This window comes from Pyxicephalus adspersus, chromosome 3, assembly GCF_032062135.1.
Source record: "Pyxicephalus adspersus chromosome 3, UCB_Pads_2.0, whole genome shotgun sequence".
NCBI classification, from domain to species: domain Eukaryota; kingdom Metazoa; phylum Chordata; class Amphibia; order Anura; family Pyxicephalidae; genus Pyxicephalus; species Pyxicephalus adspersus.
In genome coordinates, this window is record NC_092860.1 from 62537164 (window position 1) to 62556429 (window position 19266).

The window sequence follows — 19266 nt, forward strand, 5'->3', positions numbered from 1 at the left end:
GACAATCCAGACAAAGAGTACACAAGAAAATCATACTCTAAGCATTTCTAAAGAAACATTGGTACCTCACTGACACTGTTTAGTAGATCTATACCACAGTGTGCCTTATTTTACTTCACACTGAAGATGTATTGACATTCACTTCAATGTCACTTACATTTTAGTACAAAATATATGCACGTAAATGTATTTTAACTATAATAGTACTCATAACTCAGGAACTGTACGTGTTAGGGAAAAACTGAAAACGGATCTGAAATATGGTAGAAAAACTGATTTAGAAAAGTTTTCTGTGGTTTCTGATAATTCTCAAAACTAATTTTTTGTTGACCCGTGTAATTGATTCCAAGAATATTTTGAGACAAATATTTTTTCCTGCTTAGCTCCCACATTTCAATACTTTCCCAAGAAGTAATACTCACGATACCAATACCACAATGTTGTTTACCCCCCTAGCGGTATTCCCGAGTGTGACTCAGGCTAGTCGTGCTGATCGTCGGGAAATTCAAAAAATTTTGTATTGGATTCAATACAAAATAGCTGTATTAAGTCCAATACAAAGAAATATTCATATAGTATATATATTACACATGCAACTGTACACTTACATTACATGTTTAAATATTTTTTTAACAGATTTTTGTGTTTTGGTATGCAAAGTTTATTATTAAATGTATTAAATTTATTAAATATCGGTGAGTTATGCCTAAGAATTATAGCCTACCATGAAAAATAAATTTCCATACAAAAAATTGGACCGCTTTTTGCATGGAAATTTGGACAGAATTAGACTGCTAGGTAGGTTAATTGAATTACATATGCAATTTTGGAGTATAAGAAGAATTCAGTGATTACTAATGGAACAAAATCAGTTATATAAATCAGTTGGTAATCTTGGTTATATAATTCTCATATGTACTTTTATGCTCTGCAGGACTGCAGCTTTCAATCACATGAAAATTCTGAAAAACAGTAAAAAGCTTCCAGTGGCATAAAGGAAGGTAAATTAGCTACTACCATAACTTAGTAGCCTAACTACTTATCCCAGAATCTGCTGGTACACCGGTTATTATATATATCAAGCTTTCAGAGTGAACCCTACCTGCACTATTTGGCTGAATAATAATTTAATATGGATTCCTTCGCAAAGTAGTTAGGTACTCCTTTTTATATCTGTTGTTTTTGTACTTATACCAATAGCTTATATGGCACTTGAGACGGAGGAGGGGGCATTAGGGAGACTGTTGAAGCAAAGTAACATAGAAAATCTGTAAAGAATGTGAAGATAACACTGATCCACTACTATTATTAGTATTATTAGTATATTAGGGTTTGCCGAGGTTACATCTTAGTCTAATTGCTGTCTGTTTGTTTGTTAGCAAGTGAACTTGGATCCCTTCGAAATTTGTGCATATTCTTGTAAACTGATCAAGGACTGACACTAGGATCTCCCCGCAGCACATGTAAGTCTGACATGGTAAATTATTTCACCTGTTAGATTTGTGGGATTGACTTGCCTGTTTGTTAGCAAGTGAACTTGGATCCCTTGGGAATTTGTGTATATTCTTGTAAATTGATCAAGGTAAGCTTGTAAATATGATTGGGTCACAATATATATATTGTAGGCAACCAGCAGGAAAGGTACTAGAGAGTAGAGATATTTGCACAGGATTCCTATCCTGTGGGAAGTAGCAGGTGGAAGACTCTGACCTGGGAGATAATTGACAAGGAAGCACTGAGGGTGGAGATATAACATAGAGCCAGGAGCTCAGTCAGTGGATGTGATGTGCTGGAGACACAGAGAGGTGCTCTGTGTGAAGGATGTGCTGGAGACACAGGCAGGTAGCCTGTGTGAGTGACTGTGCTGGAGACACAGACAGATCTGGAGACACAGACAGGTGGTCTGTGTGAGTGACTGTGCTGGAGCCACAGACAGATCTGGAGACACAGACAGGTGGTCTGTGTGAGTGACTGTCCTGGAGACACAGACAGATCTGGAGACACAGACAGGGGGCTCTGTGTGAGGAAGAGGTAAAGACCCCAATGGAGAGGGCTTGAGAGCATGCAGCTCCACAGTGTTCCACAGAAAGAGAGAGAGAGACAAGACTCTACAGACAAGGTGACTCTAGTTTTTCTGCATATTTGAAAATGGACTGTTATAGACACGGGACAGCTGAAGATAAGTGCTTGTGTGTTTAATTGTTAACTGGCTGACGTTAAGCCTTCCTCTTGGGACATTTTTGTTGTTGGTGTTTTTTTCAATAAAACTCTGATATGGCGTCCAGTCCTGCTAGTTGCCTACTATTTGTCAAGCTAAATCCCACAATATATAGTATATTTATTTGGAATAAAACTAAGGAAAACATATTGCTGGCTAACTGAGGTCTCCTCAGTGGCATCCCATAGTAGCAGAGGAGGGGATGTGATAATTTGCATTATATAAGATAATTAAAGGAAGTTTATGTGGTAATTTATTTCAATTTTGGTTAAGATAAAGTAAAAATTGGATGATTTTTTAAATTAAATTATTTATTATGTTACACATTTTCTGATATTTAATCATGGTGTATAATTGATTAGTATAAGTTTTAAAAGTGTTTAAACAAAAATCCTCCAATTTTTGGTTATTTTATTATGGTTCACAATTTTATTGATTTGGCATATATTCTCGATAATCATGGTTATATATGGTGATTTATTTATTTCATTATGAATTAGTTATTTTTTGTTTCTTATTTTGAATTAGTACAAATTGATGATTTGATTAATTATTTGACTATACACATTATTAAATTAATTGATTTTTGTGAGAAAGCACATGATTGTTTACAGGTGATAATTTATTCAGTATTTGTTTTGGTTATTAATTATACCCCTATTTGTTATAGCACTTGACTGTAATGTGGGATGTTCTGGTAGTTTGTCCCAATTCCCTTACACTGGCTCCAAGCTTTTTATGAGGCGGTAGCAAAAATGAGTTATTTTGATTGATATTAACATGTAAGTAGAAATGTAAACTATTAGTTTATTGAAATGGAAATATAAAATTGTATAATTTATGTATATTTAATTACATTATGTTTAGATATCAATCTCCTGAGGATGCAGCCCATGTCAAACGTGTCGAGAGAAAAAATTTGAGATCTACCTAGGAGCATTTTAAATATTAAATTGTGATTTTAATAATATTATAAAAAACTTTTTAAAAATTTTTAATAAAATTTTTTTTAATTCATTATTTCGTTGATGATATCTGCCTTGAAAGTCCCCTCCTTTGGATTTTTGTATGATTTTACTTATGTATGTGGGATGTGGCAGGATTCCTTACTAAGTATTTTTATATGCTGGGCTGTAATCTTTTGTTTAATCTCTGTCTCCTGTAAAAATTACTCTTATAGTATCTGATGCCCAGCCGCTCTAAAATTATCTTTTTTTATTACCGTTTTTAAAAGCGTAGTCTTTATAAGGCTGTAGGAAATCGCATTTTATCACCTATGATAAAAACGGATAAGATAACTGAGGCTTGTGTAGTTCTTAAAAAAGTTATTGTTTAACACATTTTAAATAGTGTGGCAGTTGTGTACAGAACAAACTACAAGAGGCAGATTGGTTAGCTAAACATTCAGGGCTAAAAGGTAATGTAAATAAATAGAGGTTATGCCAGAAATTAAAATGTTGCTACAGTAAACTACAAAAGGTTATCAGCTACAATGATAAAAAGAATCAATTTTTTGGCCTCTCAAAATGTGAACACAAGTTAAAAAATATACTCAAGATGGATTTGACTTTTAATATGGCAAACATTTTACTAAACAACGAATGCCTATTTGCCTATTTAATGTACAGCGCTGTGTAATATGTTGGCGCAAAATAAATCCTGTGTATTAAAAATAATAATAAAAATAATGTTATACAAGAAAAACAACATGGTGGTCTCTTCGTAAAGTAGAATTCGTTTTCTAAAGGTAGTTAACAAAAATAAAAGCATATATACTTTTAATCTAATGGTTCTGCCCAGGACAGTGATATAACTATTCCTTCCTATTTTCTTTCCATGGTGGCAGACAAGTCGACACACTAAATCATGTGTGAGCTCTATAGTACAGTGAACCCAGGATGCATTGATAACGCATCCCCAAGGAATGTGCATTTGACAGCCTGGGTTCGCAGGAAGTGTGTTGAATTACACAGGCCATTTACCCTGAAGACTAGTAACATTTAGTGTTGGAAAAGACTGACTGTAAGAGACAGAATTTCAGGGGAAGGTGTTTATATATTTTTTTCTTTAGATTGGCTATTGGATTTTGTTTTATTTTCACATATATTGTATTTGGAAAAAGTTCACCTTCTGTCCAATATGACTGATCCATGGGGATGAGCAGTTGCTTAAGTCAGGTCCTTGTGGATTCCATACTCCTTCGGGAGAAGTGCAAATATATGTTGCCACACCTTTAAAATAAAAATCAAATTGTATGAACTACAGAAATATATGTTTAACTATGGTCAATAACAAATTGGAAAATTAACAACATAGCTAAGCAGTTCACAACTACTTGGAGAACAAAAGAGCATCATAATATTAAATCCCATAAATACATAACATATTCTGAAACAATGATTTTAATTACAAAAATAAGTGCAAAAAAAAGCAGTGTTTCTTTTTTTTTATTAAAAAAACATTTTTTAAGACTTTCAAACAGGGTACAAAAAAAAACACAGGGAAGGGGAAACATGAATACCTCAAGGTTGATATAAAACAAAATAAACATACCAACATAACAGCCATAAATAGAATATTCCAACCAAGTTAGTGCAAGCTTGGTACAACAATACAAAAAATCAATTTATAAAAGTGCTGGAGAATCCGTAAATAAAAAGAGCAACAAAAGGGTATGTGGGGAGGGGGGGAGTTAGAACACAAGGGAAATAGGGGAAGGTATAGGGGAAGATTCACAAAATGGGGGGATTACTCATATAGGGGTTCTGCAGCAGCTGAGCCAACCAACAGGTAGGGGTGTGTGGGCCAGATGGAGATTTTTAATTGGGAGTAGTAAGATCCCGATATTCTTAATGATCATGAACTGTGACCAATAGTATCATGTATTGGCCACCTTCCTGCCAGTGCCCCGAAAAGAAGATGTTAGATCCTCAATTCGATGGATCTCATTGACTCTACCAAGCCATGAGCCAATTGTGGGTGGATCAAGGTTTCGCCAGTAGGCGGCTATACAAGAAATAGTGGCCATAATAAGGTGTCTGATGACCGAGCCTTTACATGCTTTCCGTGAAAATGAAATGTGTTGTCGAAGGAAAAAAGCCGGGTCATCAGGGATATCCTGGTCCGACATTTGTTGAACAATGGACTGAACAGTGACCCAGAAATTTCAAAGACTCAAATCAGTATCCCAAGATCTAAGAAAGCTAGGTGTATAGTCGGGGGGTGGGATTTGTAGAAGCCTATAAACAACAGATAGAGTGTGTCTAATACCACCCACCCCCATGCATAGGTGCTCGAAAGAAGTAAGGGGTCTGCAATAGGATAGGGCCGAACGGAGAGTAGACAAAAAGTGGGTGATCTGCAAAGTTTTCCAGACATCTAGTTGAAACTCACCCGTAGCCTCTCTTAACTCCTCCGGGCTGATCCATCTGCTTGATCTAACAAAGTGTAATGCTCTACAAACACCAGAAGAGAGCAATTCTTTCAACCTCCCGTCCTCCAACCCAGGGTGAAAGACGGGTTGCCCAGGACCAGAAAGAGAGGCGACGGGGAAAGCGAGAGGTGTAAACGGTGGAAATTTTGTACGGTCGATTCCCATGTATATCCCACCGTAGGGTGAGATTTAAGTCCTGGGAAAGCCGATACCGGCAGCCATGGAAGGAGGCTTAGAGGTGTTGGGCAAAAACATTGTTCCAGTGATATCCACTGTTTAAAACCTCCATTTCGGCACCAATCCAGTACCCGTGTCAGGTGAGCTGACAGATAGTAATTAAACAGGTTTGGGATTCCCAGACCCCCTTCTAATTTAGGCCAAGTAGAGATCTGCAAAGTTTTGGAGCTTTATTTCGCCAGATATAGCGAAAAAGTTTGAAGGTGAGGATTCTAAAAAAGGACCCAGGAATTTTAATGGGCAACGTTTGAAAAAGATATAAAAATCGAGGGAGAATGTTCATTTTGATGACATTGATGTGTCCCAGCCATGACAAAGTCAGTTTATCCCATTTTTCTAAGTCACAATTCACTGTGGAGAGCAATCTGAAATCAGTCCATTGCCCATGGGCTCAGAGTAAATGGCCCTTATCCATGAAAGCATTCGGGGGCCTAAACCTATGCGTAGTAAGGTTTGATCCATGTAAAGCCAATCTATCCGGTCAAAAGCTTTTTCAGTGTCCGTGGACAATAACATTAGCGGGATATGTTTAGATGTGGCGTAGTATATCCAATTCAGTACTCTGGTCGTGTCTCTGGCTTCCCTACCGGGCATGAAACCAACCTGATCAAAATGGACAAGATTATGCATGACCTTGATCAATCTAGAAGCAAGAATTTTTGTGAAAAGCTTGAGGTCTTGATTAGGGAGGGAGATGGGTCGGTAACTTGCACACGAAGAGGGGTGTTTACCCTCTTTGGGTATGACAGTGATGGTGGCCCGTAAGGAGTCTAGAGAGAACCGACCACCTTCAGTAATATGATTATATGCTGCTAGAAAATGAGAAGCCAAAGGAGCCTGAAAAGTTTTGTAGTATGATAAAGGTAACCCATCTGGCCCAGGGGTTTTACCGATGGGGGTGTCTCTTATGGCTGCACTATGTTCCTCCGCTGAGATAGGAGCCTCCAGTAACTCCCTCTTGGACAAAGAAAGAGAAGGCATCCCACACTCCAAAAGATATTTTTGGCTTGCCCATAACCTCTCTCCCGTCACTGAGGGGGAAGATGGTTTTGAGATGTTATATAATGTAGAGTAGTATCGGCGAAAGGACTCCGCTATGTCTTTAGTATGGTAAACTTTTCGTCCACAGTTGTCCGTGAGAATAGGGATAAACAAGCGAGTTTTTTGTACACGGAGAGCATTGGCTAATATACAGCCACTTTTGTTGCCGTGTTCGTAAAACATCCTCTTGCATTTAGCAAGGGCAAATTTAGCCCTGTCAAGGCAGAGTAGTGAAAGTTTCTCACGGAGAACTTGGAGTTCCTTACCTATTGTAGGATCTAGGGAAGATTTATGAGAAGATTTCAGGATTGCAATGCGGTTCAGAGTGTCCCCTATCTCCCTCTGACGTTCCCTTTGAGTCTCGTCCCATGTTTGATAAATATACCTCGTATTACTGCTTTGTGAGCCTCCCAAAGTAAAAGGGGGTTGGTCCAAGGAGTAGCATTGGCCTGAAAGTAATAAGATAGGCTGTGTCCTGGAGGAGGGATTCATTTAAGCTCCAGTTCCAGGATTTGGGGCAGTGATAAGATAATTCGATAGAAATGGATACCGGGGCATGATCTGATAAAGTTAATGAGCCAATGGAACAGGACTGTACCCTGTGTAACTCAGATGAGCTATGGGGGGAAAAAAAGAATGTGTACATTTCTATCGTGGGGATGTAAAACGCACCATATATTGAGGAGCCTATGTTGAGATGGGACTTTCATGATTCGACCATTGTTACGAGGTGGAGAATGATTGGGACCGAGGTGTCTACCGTCCAATCTGGTGTGAAATTAAATTCTCCTCCCAAGATGAAGATACCTTCTTGAAATTTTTCTAGTTTCTCAAGGGTCTCAGTTAAAAATAAGGCCTGTCCAGTATTAGGAAGGTATATGGATGCTAGAGTGACTTTAGAGCCTTCTAGGTTCCCTTTAAAAAAGAGGAATCTGCCTTACTGGCAGCTCAGTTGGTTCTTAAAATGTAACAGAGGAGGCTACCAAAATACTAACTCCCTTGGACTTAGATGAATCAGTGCAGCTATGATAGACTATCGGGTATCTCTTGTTACCTAACCTCGGAATCATGTCAGTGGGAAAGTGAGTTTCCTGTATGAAAGCTATTTGTGTTTTTAACCTGTGTAGTTCTGCCAGTATTGTGGAGCTGCACATCTGGTCTCTGTTAGGCTTCTTCTGTACTTGCTGTTATTCAGAATTCGCTGGACGAATTAAAGGCGTGGGGAGTGTAGGCCAATCTGGAAGATTAATTTGGGGTAGTTCAAATGTTGCCAAGAAAGCAGGTAAGTCTCCCAGTTGATGAAAGGTGGCGGATTTGCTACCTCTGTGCGCATAAAGTTGAAACGGGAAGCCCCATCTGTACTTGATATTGTTGTCTTTCAGCATTTGTAACAGTGGCTTTAATGCTCGGCGGAGTGCCAAAGTGTTGCAATAGAGGTCAGTCAGGAACATTATAGGACGAATATTAAAGGTAAACTCCTCCTGTGATCTGACTTCCTGCATGATGAGTTCTTTAAGCTGGAAGGAATGGACTCGACAAATTACATCTCTTGGTCTGTATGGATCCAGACTTTTTGGGCCGAGAGTTCGGTGAATTCGATCAGTTTCCATAACATTGTCCCTTGGCTTCTGAAGAAGTTCATTGAACAAAGTCGTTGCTGCTGCATGAAGGTCTTTTGGTTCAACCGATTCTGGGAGCCCTCGAATCCGTATGTTGTTATGCCGGCTCCGCTTCTCTTGGTCATCTTGCTGATATAGAAGTTGTTGAAGCAGTACTGAATGCTCATTAAGGGCATGGGTGTGGTTTTGTATATGGGTACGAAGATCTTCAGTTGTTCGTTCCACCTCTTCTATTCTGGAGCCAAGATCAGATCTAAGCGTGGCTAGTTCGGAGCGAAAAGGGTTTTGGATGCGTATAAGGTATGATTCAAAATCTGCTTTGGTAGGTAGAGATCCTAAATATGCATCTCTGTCCCATACATCTGAGGGGTCCATGGAGGTTTGTTGGGGGCTTGGGGGACTTGAAGGGTCCTTGTCTTCACCCAGCAGGGAAGGAAAGTTAGAAGATGAATCTGTCACAGTCCCTTCGGTGACTGAAGTTAGAAGATCTGTGAGACAAGCTGCACGTGAGGTTATCTGACTGTCTCTTTGTTTTTACTTGTTTCTGTGTTGTTGTTTGTAATGACCACACCCCTTGTATCGGCTGCAGCTGATGGTCATTACTGCTCCACCATTTAGTCTGGCCTCACACTTCAAGCTATGCGGTTGATATTCACTTCTGGGATTGGAAGAGCTGGTGTGTTGTCCTCTCCAGAGTTCCTGCTTCTCTATTTGCTATTAAGATAAGTTGAACTACTTTTGCTGTTTTGTTGTTCTTTGGTTGTTACTAGGCCTCAGGGAGACACTGGTTCTTTCATCAGGGAAGGAACCAGTAGTCTCAAGCCCAGTCACTACTCTTAGGGCTATGCAGGGCTACTAGGGCCTAGGTTCCTGTGTATGAGTATTCCCACCATCAGGGGATATTCATACTGTCAGGAGTTAGGGTTAGGTTAGGGTGTCTGTAAGGGGATGACCATTCCCTTTTCCCTAGCCATTGGAGGCCTAGTATTTACCTTTCTGTTTCTCTCCCCTCCCTGTTACTCGTAACAGAATCCTCTTGTATAAAGTCAGGTGGTTCTAGACCAGGCATGGCGGTTTGAGCAATGTTAAACCTAATGTTAGGGCCACTCCCACTAGGACCAGGGGTTTTGGAGCAGGCAAAAAAAGTTCCTATCTCCCGTTTTTGGGAGGATTGGCTATTAGGTTATCACTTGCCCATGATACAAGAAAAAGAAAAAAAAAAGAGGGGGCGAAGTTCTGAAATTGTATTGGAAAATGTAGTGAGAGGAGGTTGGAAAAGCTTGTCTCCCCGGTTCAATGGTTGTTTATACACCCATATGTAAGGCCCAACGGTGGCAAAACCTTACATCCTGCTAAATTAACTGTACATGATGATATCTCTAGAGTCTCACAATCTTAATAACTGCAGGAGACTGCTCAATCGTAATGGCTGCAGGATATAAATGCCAGAGAAGTGGGTCAGCAGATGAACTGGTTGAGGTAAGTAGGCAAGCAAGGTCAGAGTACGATCTGTTCAGAGATACCAGGAAATTCCCTTCAAAACCTAATGATAATGGTAATAGAGTTAGGCTGTTAAGAGATCAGATTTCAACCAGTATAGATCAGCTTTTCTTTTTGAAACATCAAAAATGTAAAGCTCAGGGAGGTAAAATTGCCTCGTAATGAAACTAGAATTCAGGATGCCTGGCACTCTGAGAAAATAATGAAAAAACAGATAAATTCTCCACAGGCTTCAAATATACTGATCTAAAGATGCAGGAGATTTTGTCAGTAAAAATATGTTGTAAAAGAAGCTTGAGTCACCTTCAGGGTTGGTAGGTGCACAAAATTAAAAGGAGTAGATGTACAGAGTCAGAGTTCAATCAATTGATCCTGTCTTCTCTTTGTAATCTATATGATATAAGGCTCAGAGAGATAAAATTACAATAAGATGAGACTAGATGTCAGATTGTCAGGCAATCTGGTATGTTATTAGGGAATTTATAATACAGGTATATTCCCGCAAGGCACCAATATATTGATCCTAGAAAGCTGGAGAATCTTTTAATGAAGATTGTGTTTTAAATAAATTTAGGTCTCCTTCTCTTATCAGGATGGAGTTGGATTAAAACATGAAGGTACTATTCAATAAAGAATGCCATGTGTCCAAGATGGCCGCCTGATTTCCTCTTGTTACTAAATGCTCTCTGTAGTGATCTTAATGGGTTAATCTTTAAACAGTCTCCTCAAAATATCAAAAGGAAAGTTACTCAGCCTATGACACAAAGTGCAGGTTAGGGTTATCCCTAGTCAAGAGTGCCTGGCTTGGGAGGATGGCTGTTGATTGTAAAGCCACATGGCAGCATAACTGTAAGAATATTCAGCAGAACAGAGACTCAGGGCAGCCACAGCAAATCCCAGGGCAATCCTTCTATCAAGTGTCCCCCAGCACAAGCTCAGTGTACCTCCAGTTAAGGGCCTCCTGTCAGAAGACTCTGCCAGTAAAAATCCAAGTGCCACGTGTATGGTGATGTCTCCTGTCATGGCCGCACTCAGGATTTCATCAGACGTCTCGCACCTGCACTACCCTGCAGTCTCCAGCAGCCGACCGCAGTGTTCCGGGACAGCAGCTGTAGTCTTCTCCGGCACCAGATCACTATCCTTGCAGAAAAGTCTCAGGGCTAAACGGAGCTCCGTGTGGATGCATCCTCTCTTGGTGACTCCTCCCCCGGAAGTCGGCAGCAGTGTTTTTTCTATGTCTTACTTTTGAAGTTTATTTTTTATAAACTGGTTCTTTATATCTTAATTAGCATAATCATATTTACATATTTTTTTATTCTATTATATTATTTAGTACTATGTGAATGATACATTTTTATTCAAAATACCTTTGAAAATATTTCCTAGAGATTACAGTTCCCAAAAATGTTAAAGAAAATGTGACTGACTGTTTTTTAAAACCATGCAGAGAACATGCAAAGGAACCAAAAGCTAAGCATATGTGGTCAGTAGCTAGGTAAAGACATTTTCAGCTGGAAAGCACTAAATTTTGTCTTGGTAAAGTTAGGCCCAAATCTTAGAAAAGAAAGAAGGGAGATAAGTGCAGGGACTATATTACAGGACGTTAAAGTACCGTATTTTTCGGCCCATAAGACGCACTGGACCATAAGACGCACCAGTTTTTTAGAGAAGGGAAATGAAGAAAAAAAAGATTCTGAAACAAATAGTGTCCTAAAATATTTTATGTGCATTAAAAACCAACATCACAGTCATAAACACATGTAATAAACCCTGTAATCACTCTGGCCGCGCTGAACAGGAGACAGGACGGGACAGCAGCTGGGAAGGATACATTTTGATACATTTGGACCATAAGACGCAGGGACTTTTTCCCCCCACTTCTGGGGGAAAAAAAGTGCGTCTTATGGTCCGAAAAATACGGTATATATATGTAGTTATAGAGAGGTCAGTTAGATAACTGGTAGGAGTGGTGCGGTCTGGGCAGGGATTAGGAAACCACATCAGCAGGAAGGGAGGAAAAAGAAGCCGGTGAAAATTTGGCTAGTGGGGAGAAAGCCGCCACTCCTCTACCCCTTTAGTTATCTTGATGTTTGTGTGTAGTTGAGGTCCTGGCAGACAAGGGTTGCTTGTTGTGAAACAGTGGTGGAAGATAAAATGGTAGCTGGACAGTGTGGCGGTCTGTGGGTAATTGCTAATGACCCTTAGGTTATGGCTAATGACCCTTAGTTGGGGATCAAAAATATCAATGATTGCAGAGTCAGAAGAAAAAAGGATCTGCTTTATAAAATGTTATAATATGTTATTTGCCTAATGAGGTTTTTTACTATCGTGTTGTTAATAATACTATGATTATTTTTGTAGATATATAGATACATTGGTTAAGATCTATCACATTTGTTGTCCTCCTAAACAGCTGCTGCTACAGCCTTTTCCCACCCAAATGTGTGTTTGGTTTATTGCGGTTTAGGTAAGCTTGAGAAGTGGAGGTTGGAGGGGTTGCCCAGCAGTAGGAAAAGAAAACATTATGACCATTGCTCTATCCTGGTCAATGCTGTAACAAAAATTACAGCAGAACTTTATTTACTGATTTTAACCATTAATGAACACCTTATTACCCATAGGCTGGAAGATGTGTTAAACACTGCTACAAGTTACTATCTGGAATTACTTCTAAATTCTTTCTTCAAATTTGTCAGCTATTATATATCTGAACTCTGGAAGCTTGTTTATTTTCTGCTCTATTATCTGACTGGTTGGTTGATTGGCTTTAGCAAATACTTTATTCGAATAATGTAAATGTGTGCTAGTCTACATTTAATGAGTGCCATGACTTTCTTTTCTTCTACATGTCTACATGTTTTTGTTATCAGTCTGCTAACTCCATCAAAAAATAATTAGCTACATAACTTTACTAAGTCTAAGAGCAGGAAGGGTAATTTGAGAAATTTGATTTCACAGAACAAAGTAAAAAGATTTAGGTAATTAAGCTTCAGGAGAGCATAAAAAAATCCCTTTAAAAGACAAAGTACATTAAGAAAAGAAATTCAGAGTTTTGGTATTCTTTACATTCCTAATCATTTTTACTTGATGTTTGTGTGTGTTGCACAAAGTTTAGGTAACTTTGACTCTAAAATTGTAAACCAAGAACAAATTTTCAATTTCTAAGCAACTCATATTCTACAGTTTTGTACATTCAAGGATATTGGACCATGTTAAAATTTATTGAAATTTTTCATGTAAAACTGTTATGTCTATCCTTGAGTTACCTCTGTAAAACTTACCAACGGTTCCTAAAGGACATGGCTGTTTCGCTGTTTGCCCTTGTCGAGTCCTAAACCACATGATTTCACGAGCTTCTACAGCATCACAGCTCTCTGCACCAACAGCTGGTATTTGTGATGATACAGGTATGGAACGTGTGGTGACCTCAACAGGAATTTCAATCATAGGATACAATGTGGATATGTTCCTGCGACTCATAACAGTTGTTTTTATTGTGCTAGTGGTTGTAGTCCATTGTGTTGTTGTGGTAGTAGCGGTAGTAGTAGTTGTTGTACTGGCTCCATTATAGTGCCCTGATGGTGGAAGTTCTTTAAAAAAAAAAAAAATCATTAGAAAACAGGCTACTCACTCCTCATTTTGTCATTTGTATTGTCATTTGTCAGTATAAACAAATGTAAAAATTCTCTCTCTCTCTCTCTCTCTCGAGAGAGAGATTTTTATGTACAAATCCTTAGTGTTTACAGAGAATGGTGTGATAAATGGAAAACATCCAGTGAGTGGCAGTTCTCTGTGGATTGTTGATGCCTACAGGCTAGCTTAGCATTGTTGATGTCCATCCCTTTATGACTGCAGTGTATCTATCTTTTGATTTCAGCAGGAAAAACATGCCGCAAAGCTAATTTTTGTATTTGGTGGAAACGAAGATTTGCATTATGGATTTGTGGCCAAATCATGTCAAAATGGACCAAACTTCCTGAAGAATGCTTTATTGTGAAAAGTCCTGTGTTGAACTTTTTTTTTTCCATGAAGAATAACAGAAGTCCTGAAAGTAAGAGGGGGTCCAACTCAGTACTAGCAAGGTTTACAGTGGCCAGCAAGTGTAAACACCTGAATCTGTCTTGATATTCAGCCACCTGTCATCTCTTGCACAACAGTACTTTAACCCCGAGAGGAAGGGGCAATACTAACTGGTTATCGGACTCTAATGCAAGTGTATGTACTGACATGAAAGAGAGCATAATGAGCAGAGTTTATGATTTATGAGTGTGTTATTGCTCCTTTCTTTCTGAAGCAGGTAAGAGAAAGCACTGTATTACCTAAAGCAAAACTCTAAAAACTAAAGACAAAAATGCAAGTCTATTATTTATTTATTTTTTATATAAAAAGTGGCTTTTGCACAAAAACTTGCCTACATTTCAAAGCTGTCCTCCACAGTACTTACTTTCATTCACTAGATGTTCTCAATTATCCAGGTTATATGGTGGACGGCAATAATTAACCTATTTTCAAAGTTCTTATTCTTATTGGATCCCCCTCCAGCCTGTGGCTGGACAGTAAATGAGATGGATCAGTAATGAGCTCATCTCTCTGTCACTCTGCTCTCTGCTATCGGAATGATCCTGACCAGCAAATTACTGATTGTCTAACTGTACTGCTTCTTCTTCTCTCACTCTCTGTGCTGCTTTACACTGAATACAAATGGTTCATTATAAAACAAATTCAGGTATATTCACATGCTTACACTTAAACAAATATTTATTCATGTAATAATCATATAAAACTGAGTTGTGTCTTGTTTATTAATCTTTTTTAAGTCCAAATAATTTTCCTGGTGGGACTGTTTATGAATCACAAAAGTAGGTATATTTAAAATGTTTACACCCTATGAAAATAGTTTACTTTCCAACAAATTTGAAAAAAAATGTACCTTTCCAATCATTTATTCAACCGAAATAATAATATATGTAATGTTATCTGTGAAAAAGAAAATAGTTCCTTGTCCCCAGAGGCTAGTGTTGCTCCCTTTAGCAAAACACTTGACAACCCACCATTTCTTTTCTTGCATATATTTTTTATTGAAATTTTCTATTGTAACACAAACAACAAAACAAGACAAGATACATTTTAGAAATATACATACAGGGTAAAGACAAAGAGTAAAACATTGTGAATCAATAAAATAAACATTTAAAACCACGTTTCTCTCGGTCATAGCTATTATTCATACATTTACGTTCAAACCAGATTTACTACTACTCAAGTAATTGGGAGTATATTGTATAACTGCATTATTGACCCTAATATTGTGCTTTAATACATCTAAAGCTGCATACTCACGTGCAATTATTGTCATTGGAAAGGATCTTTTGCGATCCTTTCCAATGACAAAGGGCTGCACAATGCATGGACGAGTGCTGTGCATACAGCACCGTTCTGCCCTAAGGAGAGGGGAGGGGGAGAACGACGCAGCACCCTGCTGCACACTCTTCACCTTTCCTTGCATTACGATTGTTCGTCGCTCGGACGATGGACCAGATTCTCGTCCGATATCATCCCTGAGCCGAATATTGGGCGAGAACCATTGGATGTGTGTACGTAGCGTCATGTTCTCAGTGTACCTGCCAATTGTTCTGTTGCGTACCAGGTTGTACCTCTAAAAGTGCTCAATAATTCTTTCAATTTTCAACGTTTCTTCATGTTTTTCATTGTATTGATTTTTATTCATTAGTAATAACATATTTCAATATCTTCAAATCTCCCACACTGGGCGATGTAGGAAATACCCAGTTTTTCTAGATGGGTAGGCAGAAGATGGGTAGGCAAGTTTGAAAAAATGGGTTTTGAATGCTCTTTTAAATGAGCAGAAAGTAGGAGCAAGCCAAATAGGACGAGGAAGATCATTCTAGAGAGTTGGGGCAGCTCTGGAAAAGTCTTGGAGCCATGCATGTGATGAGGTTATGAGTGAGGAAGTCAGTAGTAGGTCATTGGAGGAGTGAAGAGAGCGGGTAGGGGAGTATTTTTTACCAGGTCAGAAAGGTAACTGTGGAGGATTTTGAAGGCAAACACAGGAGCTTGAATTTGATTCTAAGGTGAAAAGGAAGCCAATGAAGAGAACTACAAAGAGATGCAGCAGAAGAAGAGCTGTGGGAAGTACAGATGAGTCTGGCTGCAGCATTCATAATAGATTGTAAAGGGAGAAAGTCAGGTTAGTGGAGTACCAGAGAGGAGGATGTCACAGTAGTCCGGACGAGACATAAGAGCGTGTACAAGAAGTTTGGTGGTCTCTAGGTAGGTAGGGGTGGATTTTGGAGATGTTGCACAGGAGAAAGTGACAGGATCTGGAAATGTTCTGAATATAATAATAATAATAATATGAGGGCTAAATGAGAGGGCAGAATGAAAGGTGACACCAAGAGAACGTGCTTGAGGGGAGGGACGAACACCAGTGTTGTTAACAAATAGAAATATGTCAGGGGGAAAGTTGGAATGTGAGGAGGGAAGATGATGAGTTTGGTTTTATCCAGGTTCAGTTTCAGAAATCTGTCAAACATCCATGATGGCAAGATGGCTAACAGGCAGCATGAAAACCTTATCCAGCACTGAGGGAGACAGGATTTTCAATTGTTTATTACTCTGGTTATCAGTTATAGGCTGCATTGGGCTACAATGCATAGACATAGTGGTATGACTAATCCTGCAGACATATAGTCCAGCACATTCTTCCAGAAATCTTTAATTTTGGGACATTCCCAAAATAGGTGAAATAAATTCGGTCTATGGTGCTTACACTTCAATTTATTTTCCACAGTTTAAAGGGGGATTAATGATTGTTATATTATAGGCTTGATAAGCCCCATGGAGTAGTTTTAATTGTATTTCTCTCCACGTCTCACTTTTCATGGCTTTCCTTGTGATATCCTATTCCTTTTGCAGAGACACCCATGTTTCGTCAGTAGAGAGATCTAAAAATGTTGACCACTTACCTACCATATTATTAGGGACTGGTAGATCTGGTAGGGTACCACCCCTCAAATGTAAACATGTGCACGATAGGGGATTTACACTTATTTCGGGCCCATTTCTTCTTTTCCACCCATTCAAAGTTGACTTAATGCCTGCAAAAAAACCTAGGTCCTGAAGTAGCAAAGCAACCGTAAATTTTAACATTTCCATTAGCATGTTTTAAACTTGTTATTAGGAATTTCAGAGGCTTGGTATTTACTTATATAATCAATTGCAAATGTCCTACCGAATGTTCTTTTCAGACAACAAAACTTCTGACACACTTCCCGTGCAGGTTAAATTGCAAGAATTTCTTGCAGACCCTGCAATGACATTTTGAGGCCTTGCTGACATTTTCTAGCAACGCATTGTCAGTCCTGCACAAGTTTTCAAGTCATTTAAAAATCAACATCATTTGTAGAATATTTTCTTACAGTAGAATGAATGATTTTAAAAATGGGCCTGGATAGAGCCTTTAGTAATTGTGTTGCTGCAGCTGTGTTGAAGCAGCTCTTTATTTGGGATCCAGGCCCAGAGTGTCCTGGAAGCATAGATGGCACTCAGTAATGTGTGGCCATTTTTCCAGGCCAGGAAATAAGGATGGCTCTGGTGCACCTGGCCATTAATAAAAAGACACCTGCTTTTGAATCAGGGGAAGTGTCCACCAGGGGCCAGGTGGGCAGGCTGTATGCTGGGAGGTCCACTCCCAAATTTTAGGTCTGTGGGACCAATAAGTCTGAAGATCTTTAAAGGGAGAAAGCTAGGAGGCTAAATTTGTGTTTTTTATACTCATATGTGGTGACATATGTTGTTTGTTAAACATTAGATAATCTTGGATGTTATTTTCCGTTTTGATGATTGATTAATTATTTGAGGGTACTCTGTCTTGTTTTAATATTTTGATATTTCCTTGATGACTTCCACTCTTTGATCAGCCTGTTTTTGAACCCATGCAACTACTACTAGTTCTCATTGGGTTTCATGCAATTTTTGAGGAGATTAAAAAAAGACATTGGAAAATGACAAACAGTTAACTGAAAGTGTATATGTAATTGAGTTTATTTATGAATAATATGGATTTTTGATCATTAAAAAAAGGTATTTACTTAATGCTCTAATTGTAGTCCTCAATCTGCTCCTGAAGAAGTGGACTGTCTCTACAAAACGTATAGAGTAAAAAAGCTGTATGTTATTATAAAAAAATATAATGTTAATTGATTTTAAAAGCTGTGTTAAAAATATTAGCCTTTTTTTTTAGTAAATTTGATATGTTTGTCTGTTTTAGGATGTGGCTGTAGTTAAATAAAGACTGTTAGAACTTATCTAAACATTGTTTGTAAAACCATGATTTTATTTATTTTTAATGACTACTGCTATAATAGATTTACAGTAATTTTGTATCAGCTAAATTAGTACTGACTAAAAACAGTTTTACAGTAATTTACCTAAGGTAATATGTTATTTTCAACCTTATTCATTTGTAGCAATCTTTGTATTTTAATTTTACAATTACTAAGAATTCAAAACTATATTCACTTGCATGTTAAACAGGGAGTTTAAAATTAACCAGCAAATCTTTTTTAGAATATACCATGCATAATATGATGCCAGTTCCCATATTTACTAGTTGCACAGTACTCCTGTATTGCCGTTTCAGCATTACCTATAATACAGTAATTTCAAATATTGGTCACTTCTGTTCATTTCCTTATGCTTCCCATGAAATTTAAATGGTGAAATTCAAAGCTACTTTTGACAAACTTTCAGTTAAGGCAAACATTTTGGATAAAGAAAGTATTGATTGACTGATTGAAGAAAGCAGCAGATCTTTCAGATTGATGGGGCCAAGGTTGTTTAGTGCTTTTAAAGTCACCAGGCCAATGGTAAATGAAATCCTCCATTTAAATGCCAGATAGCAGAAAACAGAGAGTTGTGGTAACGAGCGAGGCTAGATTTGTGCTTTTTTCCCCTAGGCCAGCTACCCTATGCCGTCCCCTTCCTCCCAACTGCAAAGATTGCTGTTAAGGTTATGTCCAGGCTGACAGCAAAGTTGTGTTGCAGTTACTGCTTCATTATGCCAGGGAACTGCTGCTATAAGGGAGAACATACATGTCACTGGCGTCAGCCTTTTAGAGAATGAATAGGGGTGGCAGTGAGTAGTTCAGTGCCACAGACATCCCCCCGCTGTCAAATGAGCAGATAATAGTTCTTAG

The 19266-nt window shown here is 38.5% G+C and overlaps 1 protein-coding gene and 1 long non-coding RNA gene across 13 annotated transcripts in view; one reads left to right on the plus strand and one right to left on the minus strand.

The window, feature by feature from the left end:
• LOC140326385 (uncharacterized) overlaps window positions 1–3860 on the plus strand; it is a 37180-nt gene extending 33320 nt beyond the window's left edge. For 2 of the 3 annotated variants that reach the window (XR_011919855.1, XR_011919856.1), the window contains exons 8-10: window positions 935–1001; window positions 1380–1463; window positions 3086–3860. This is a non-coding gene — a long non-coding RNA (uncharacterized lncRNA). The remainder of the gene's footprint in view (window positions 1–934; window positions 1002–1379; window positions 1464–3085) is intronic. The other variant, XR_011919854.1, reaches the window with a different exon arrangement.
• The window catches only part of ADGRL3 (adhesion G protein-coupled receptor L3), an 857880-nt gene that overhangs the window by 501960 nt on the left and 336654 nt on the right, over window positions 1–19266 (minus strand). For 9 of the 10 annotated variants that reach the window (XM_072404919.1, XM_072404922.1, XM_072404921.1 and 6 more), the window contains exons 7-8: window positions 13330–13638; window positions 4346–4449 (exon numbers count right to left, since the gene is read on the minus strand). In XM_072404919.1, coding sequence (XP_072261020.1) covers window positions 4346–4449; window positions 13330–13638 — 413 coding nt within the window. The remainder of the gene's footprint in view (window positions 1–4345; window positions 4450–13329; window positions 13639–19266) is intronic. The other variant, XM_072404923.1, reaches the window with a different exon arrangement.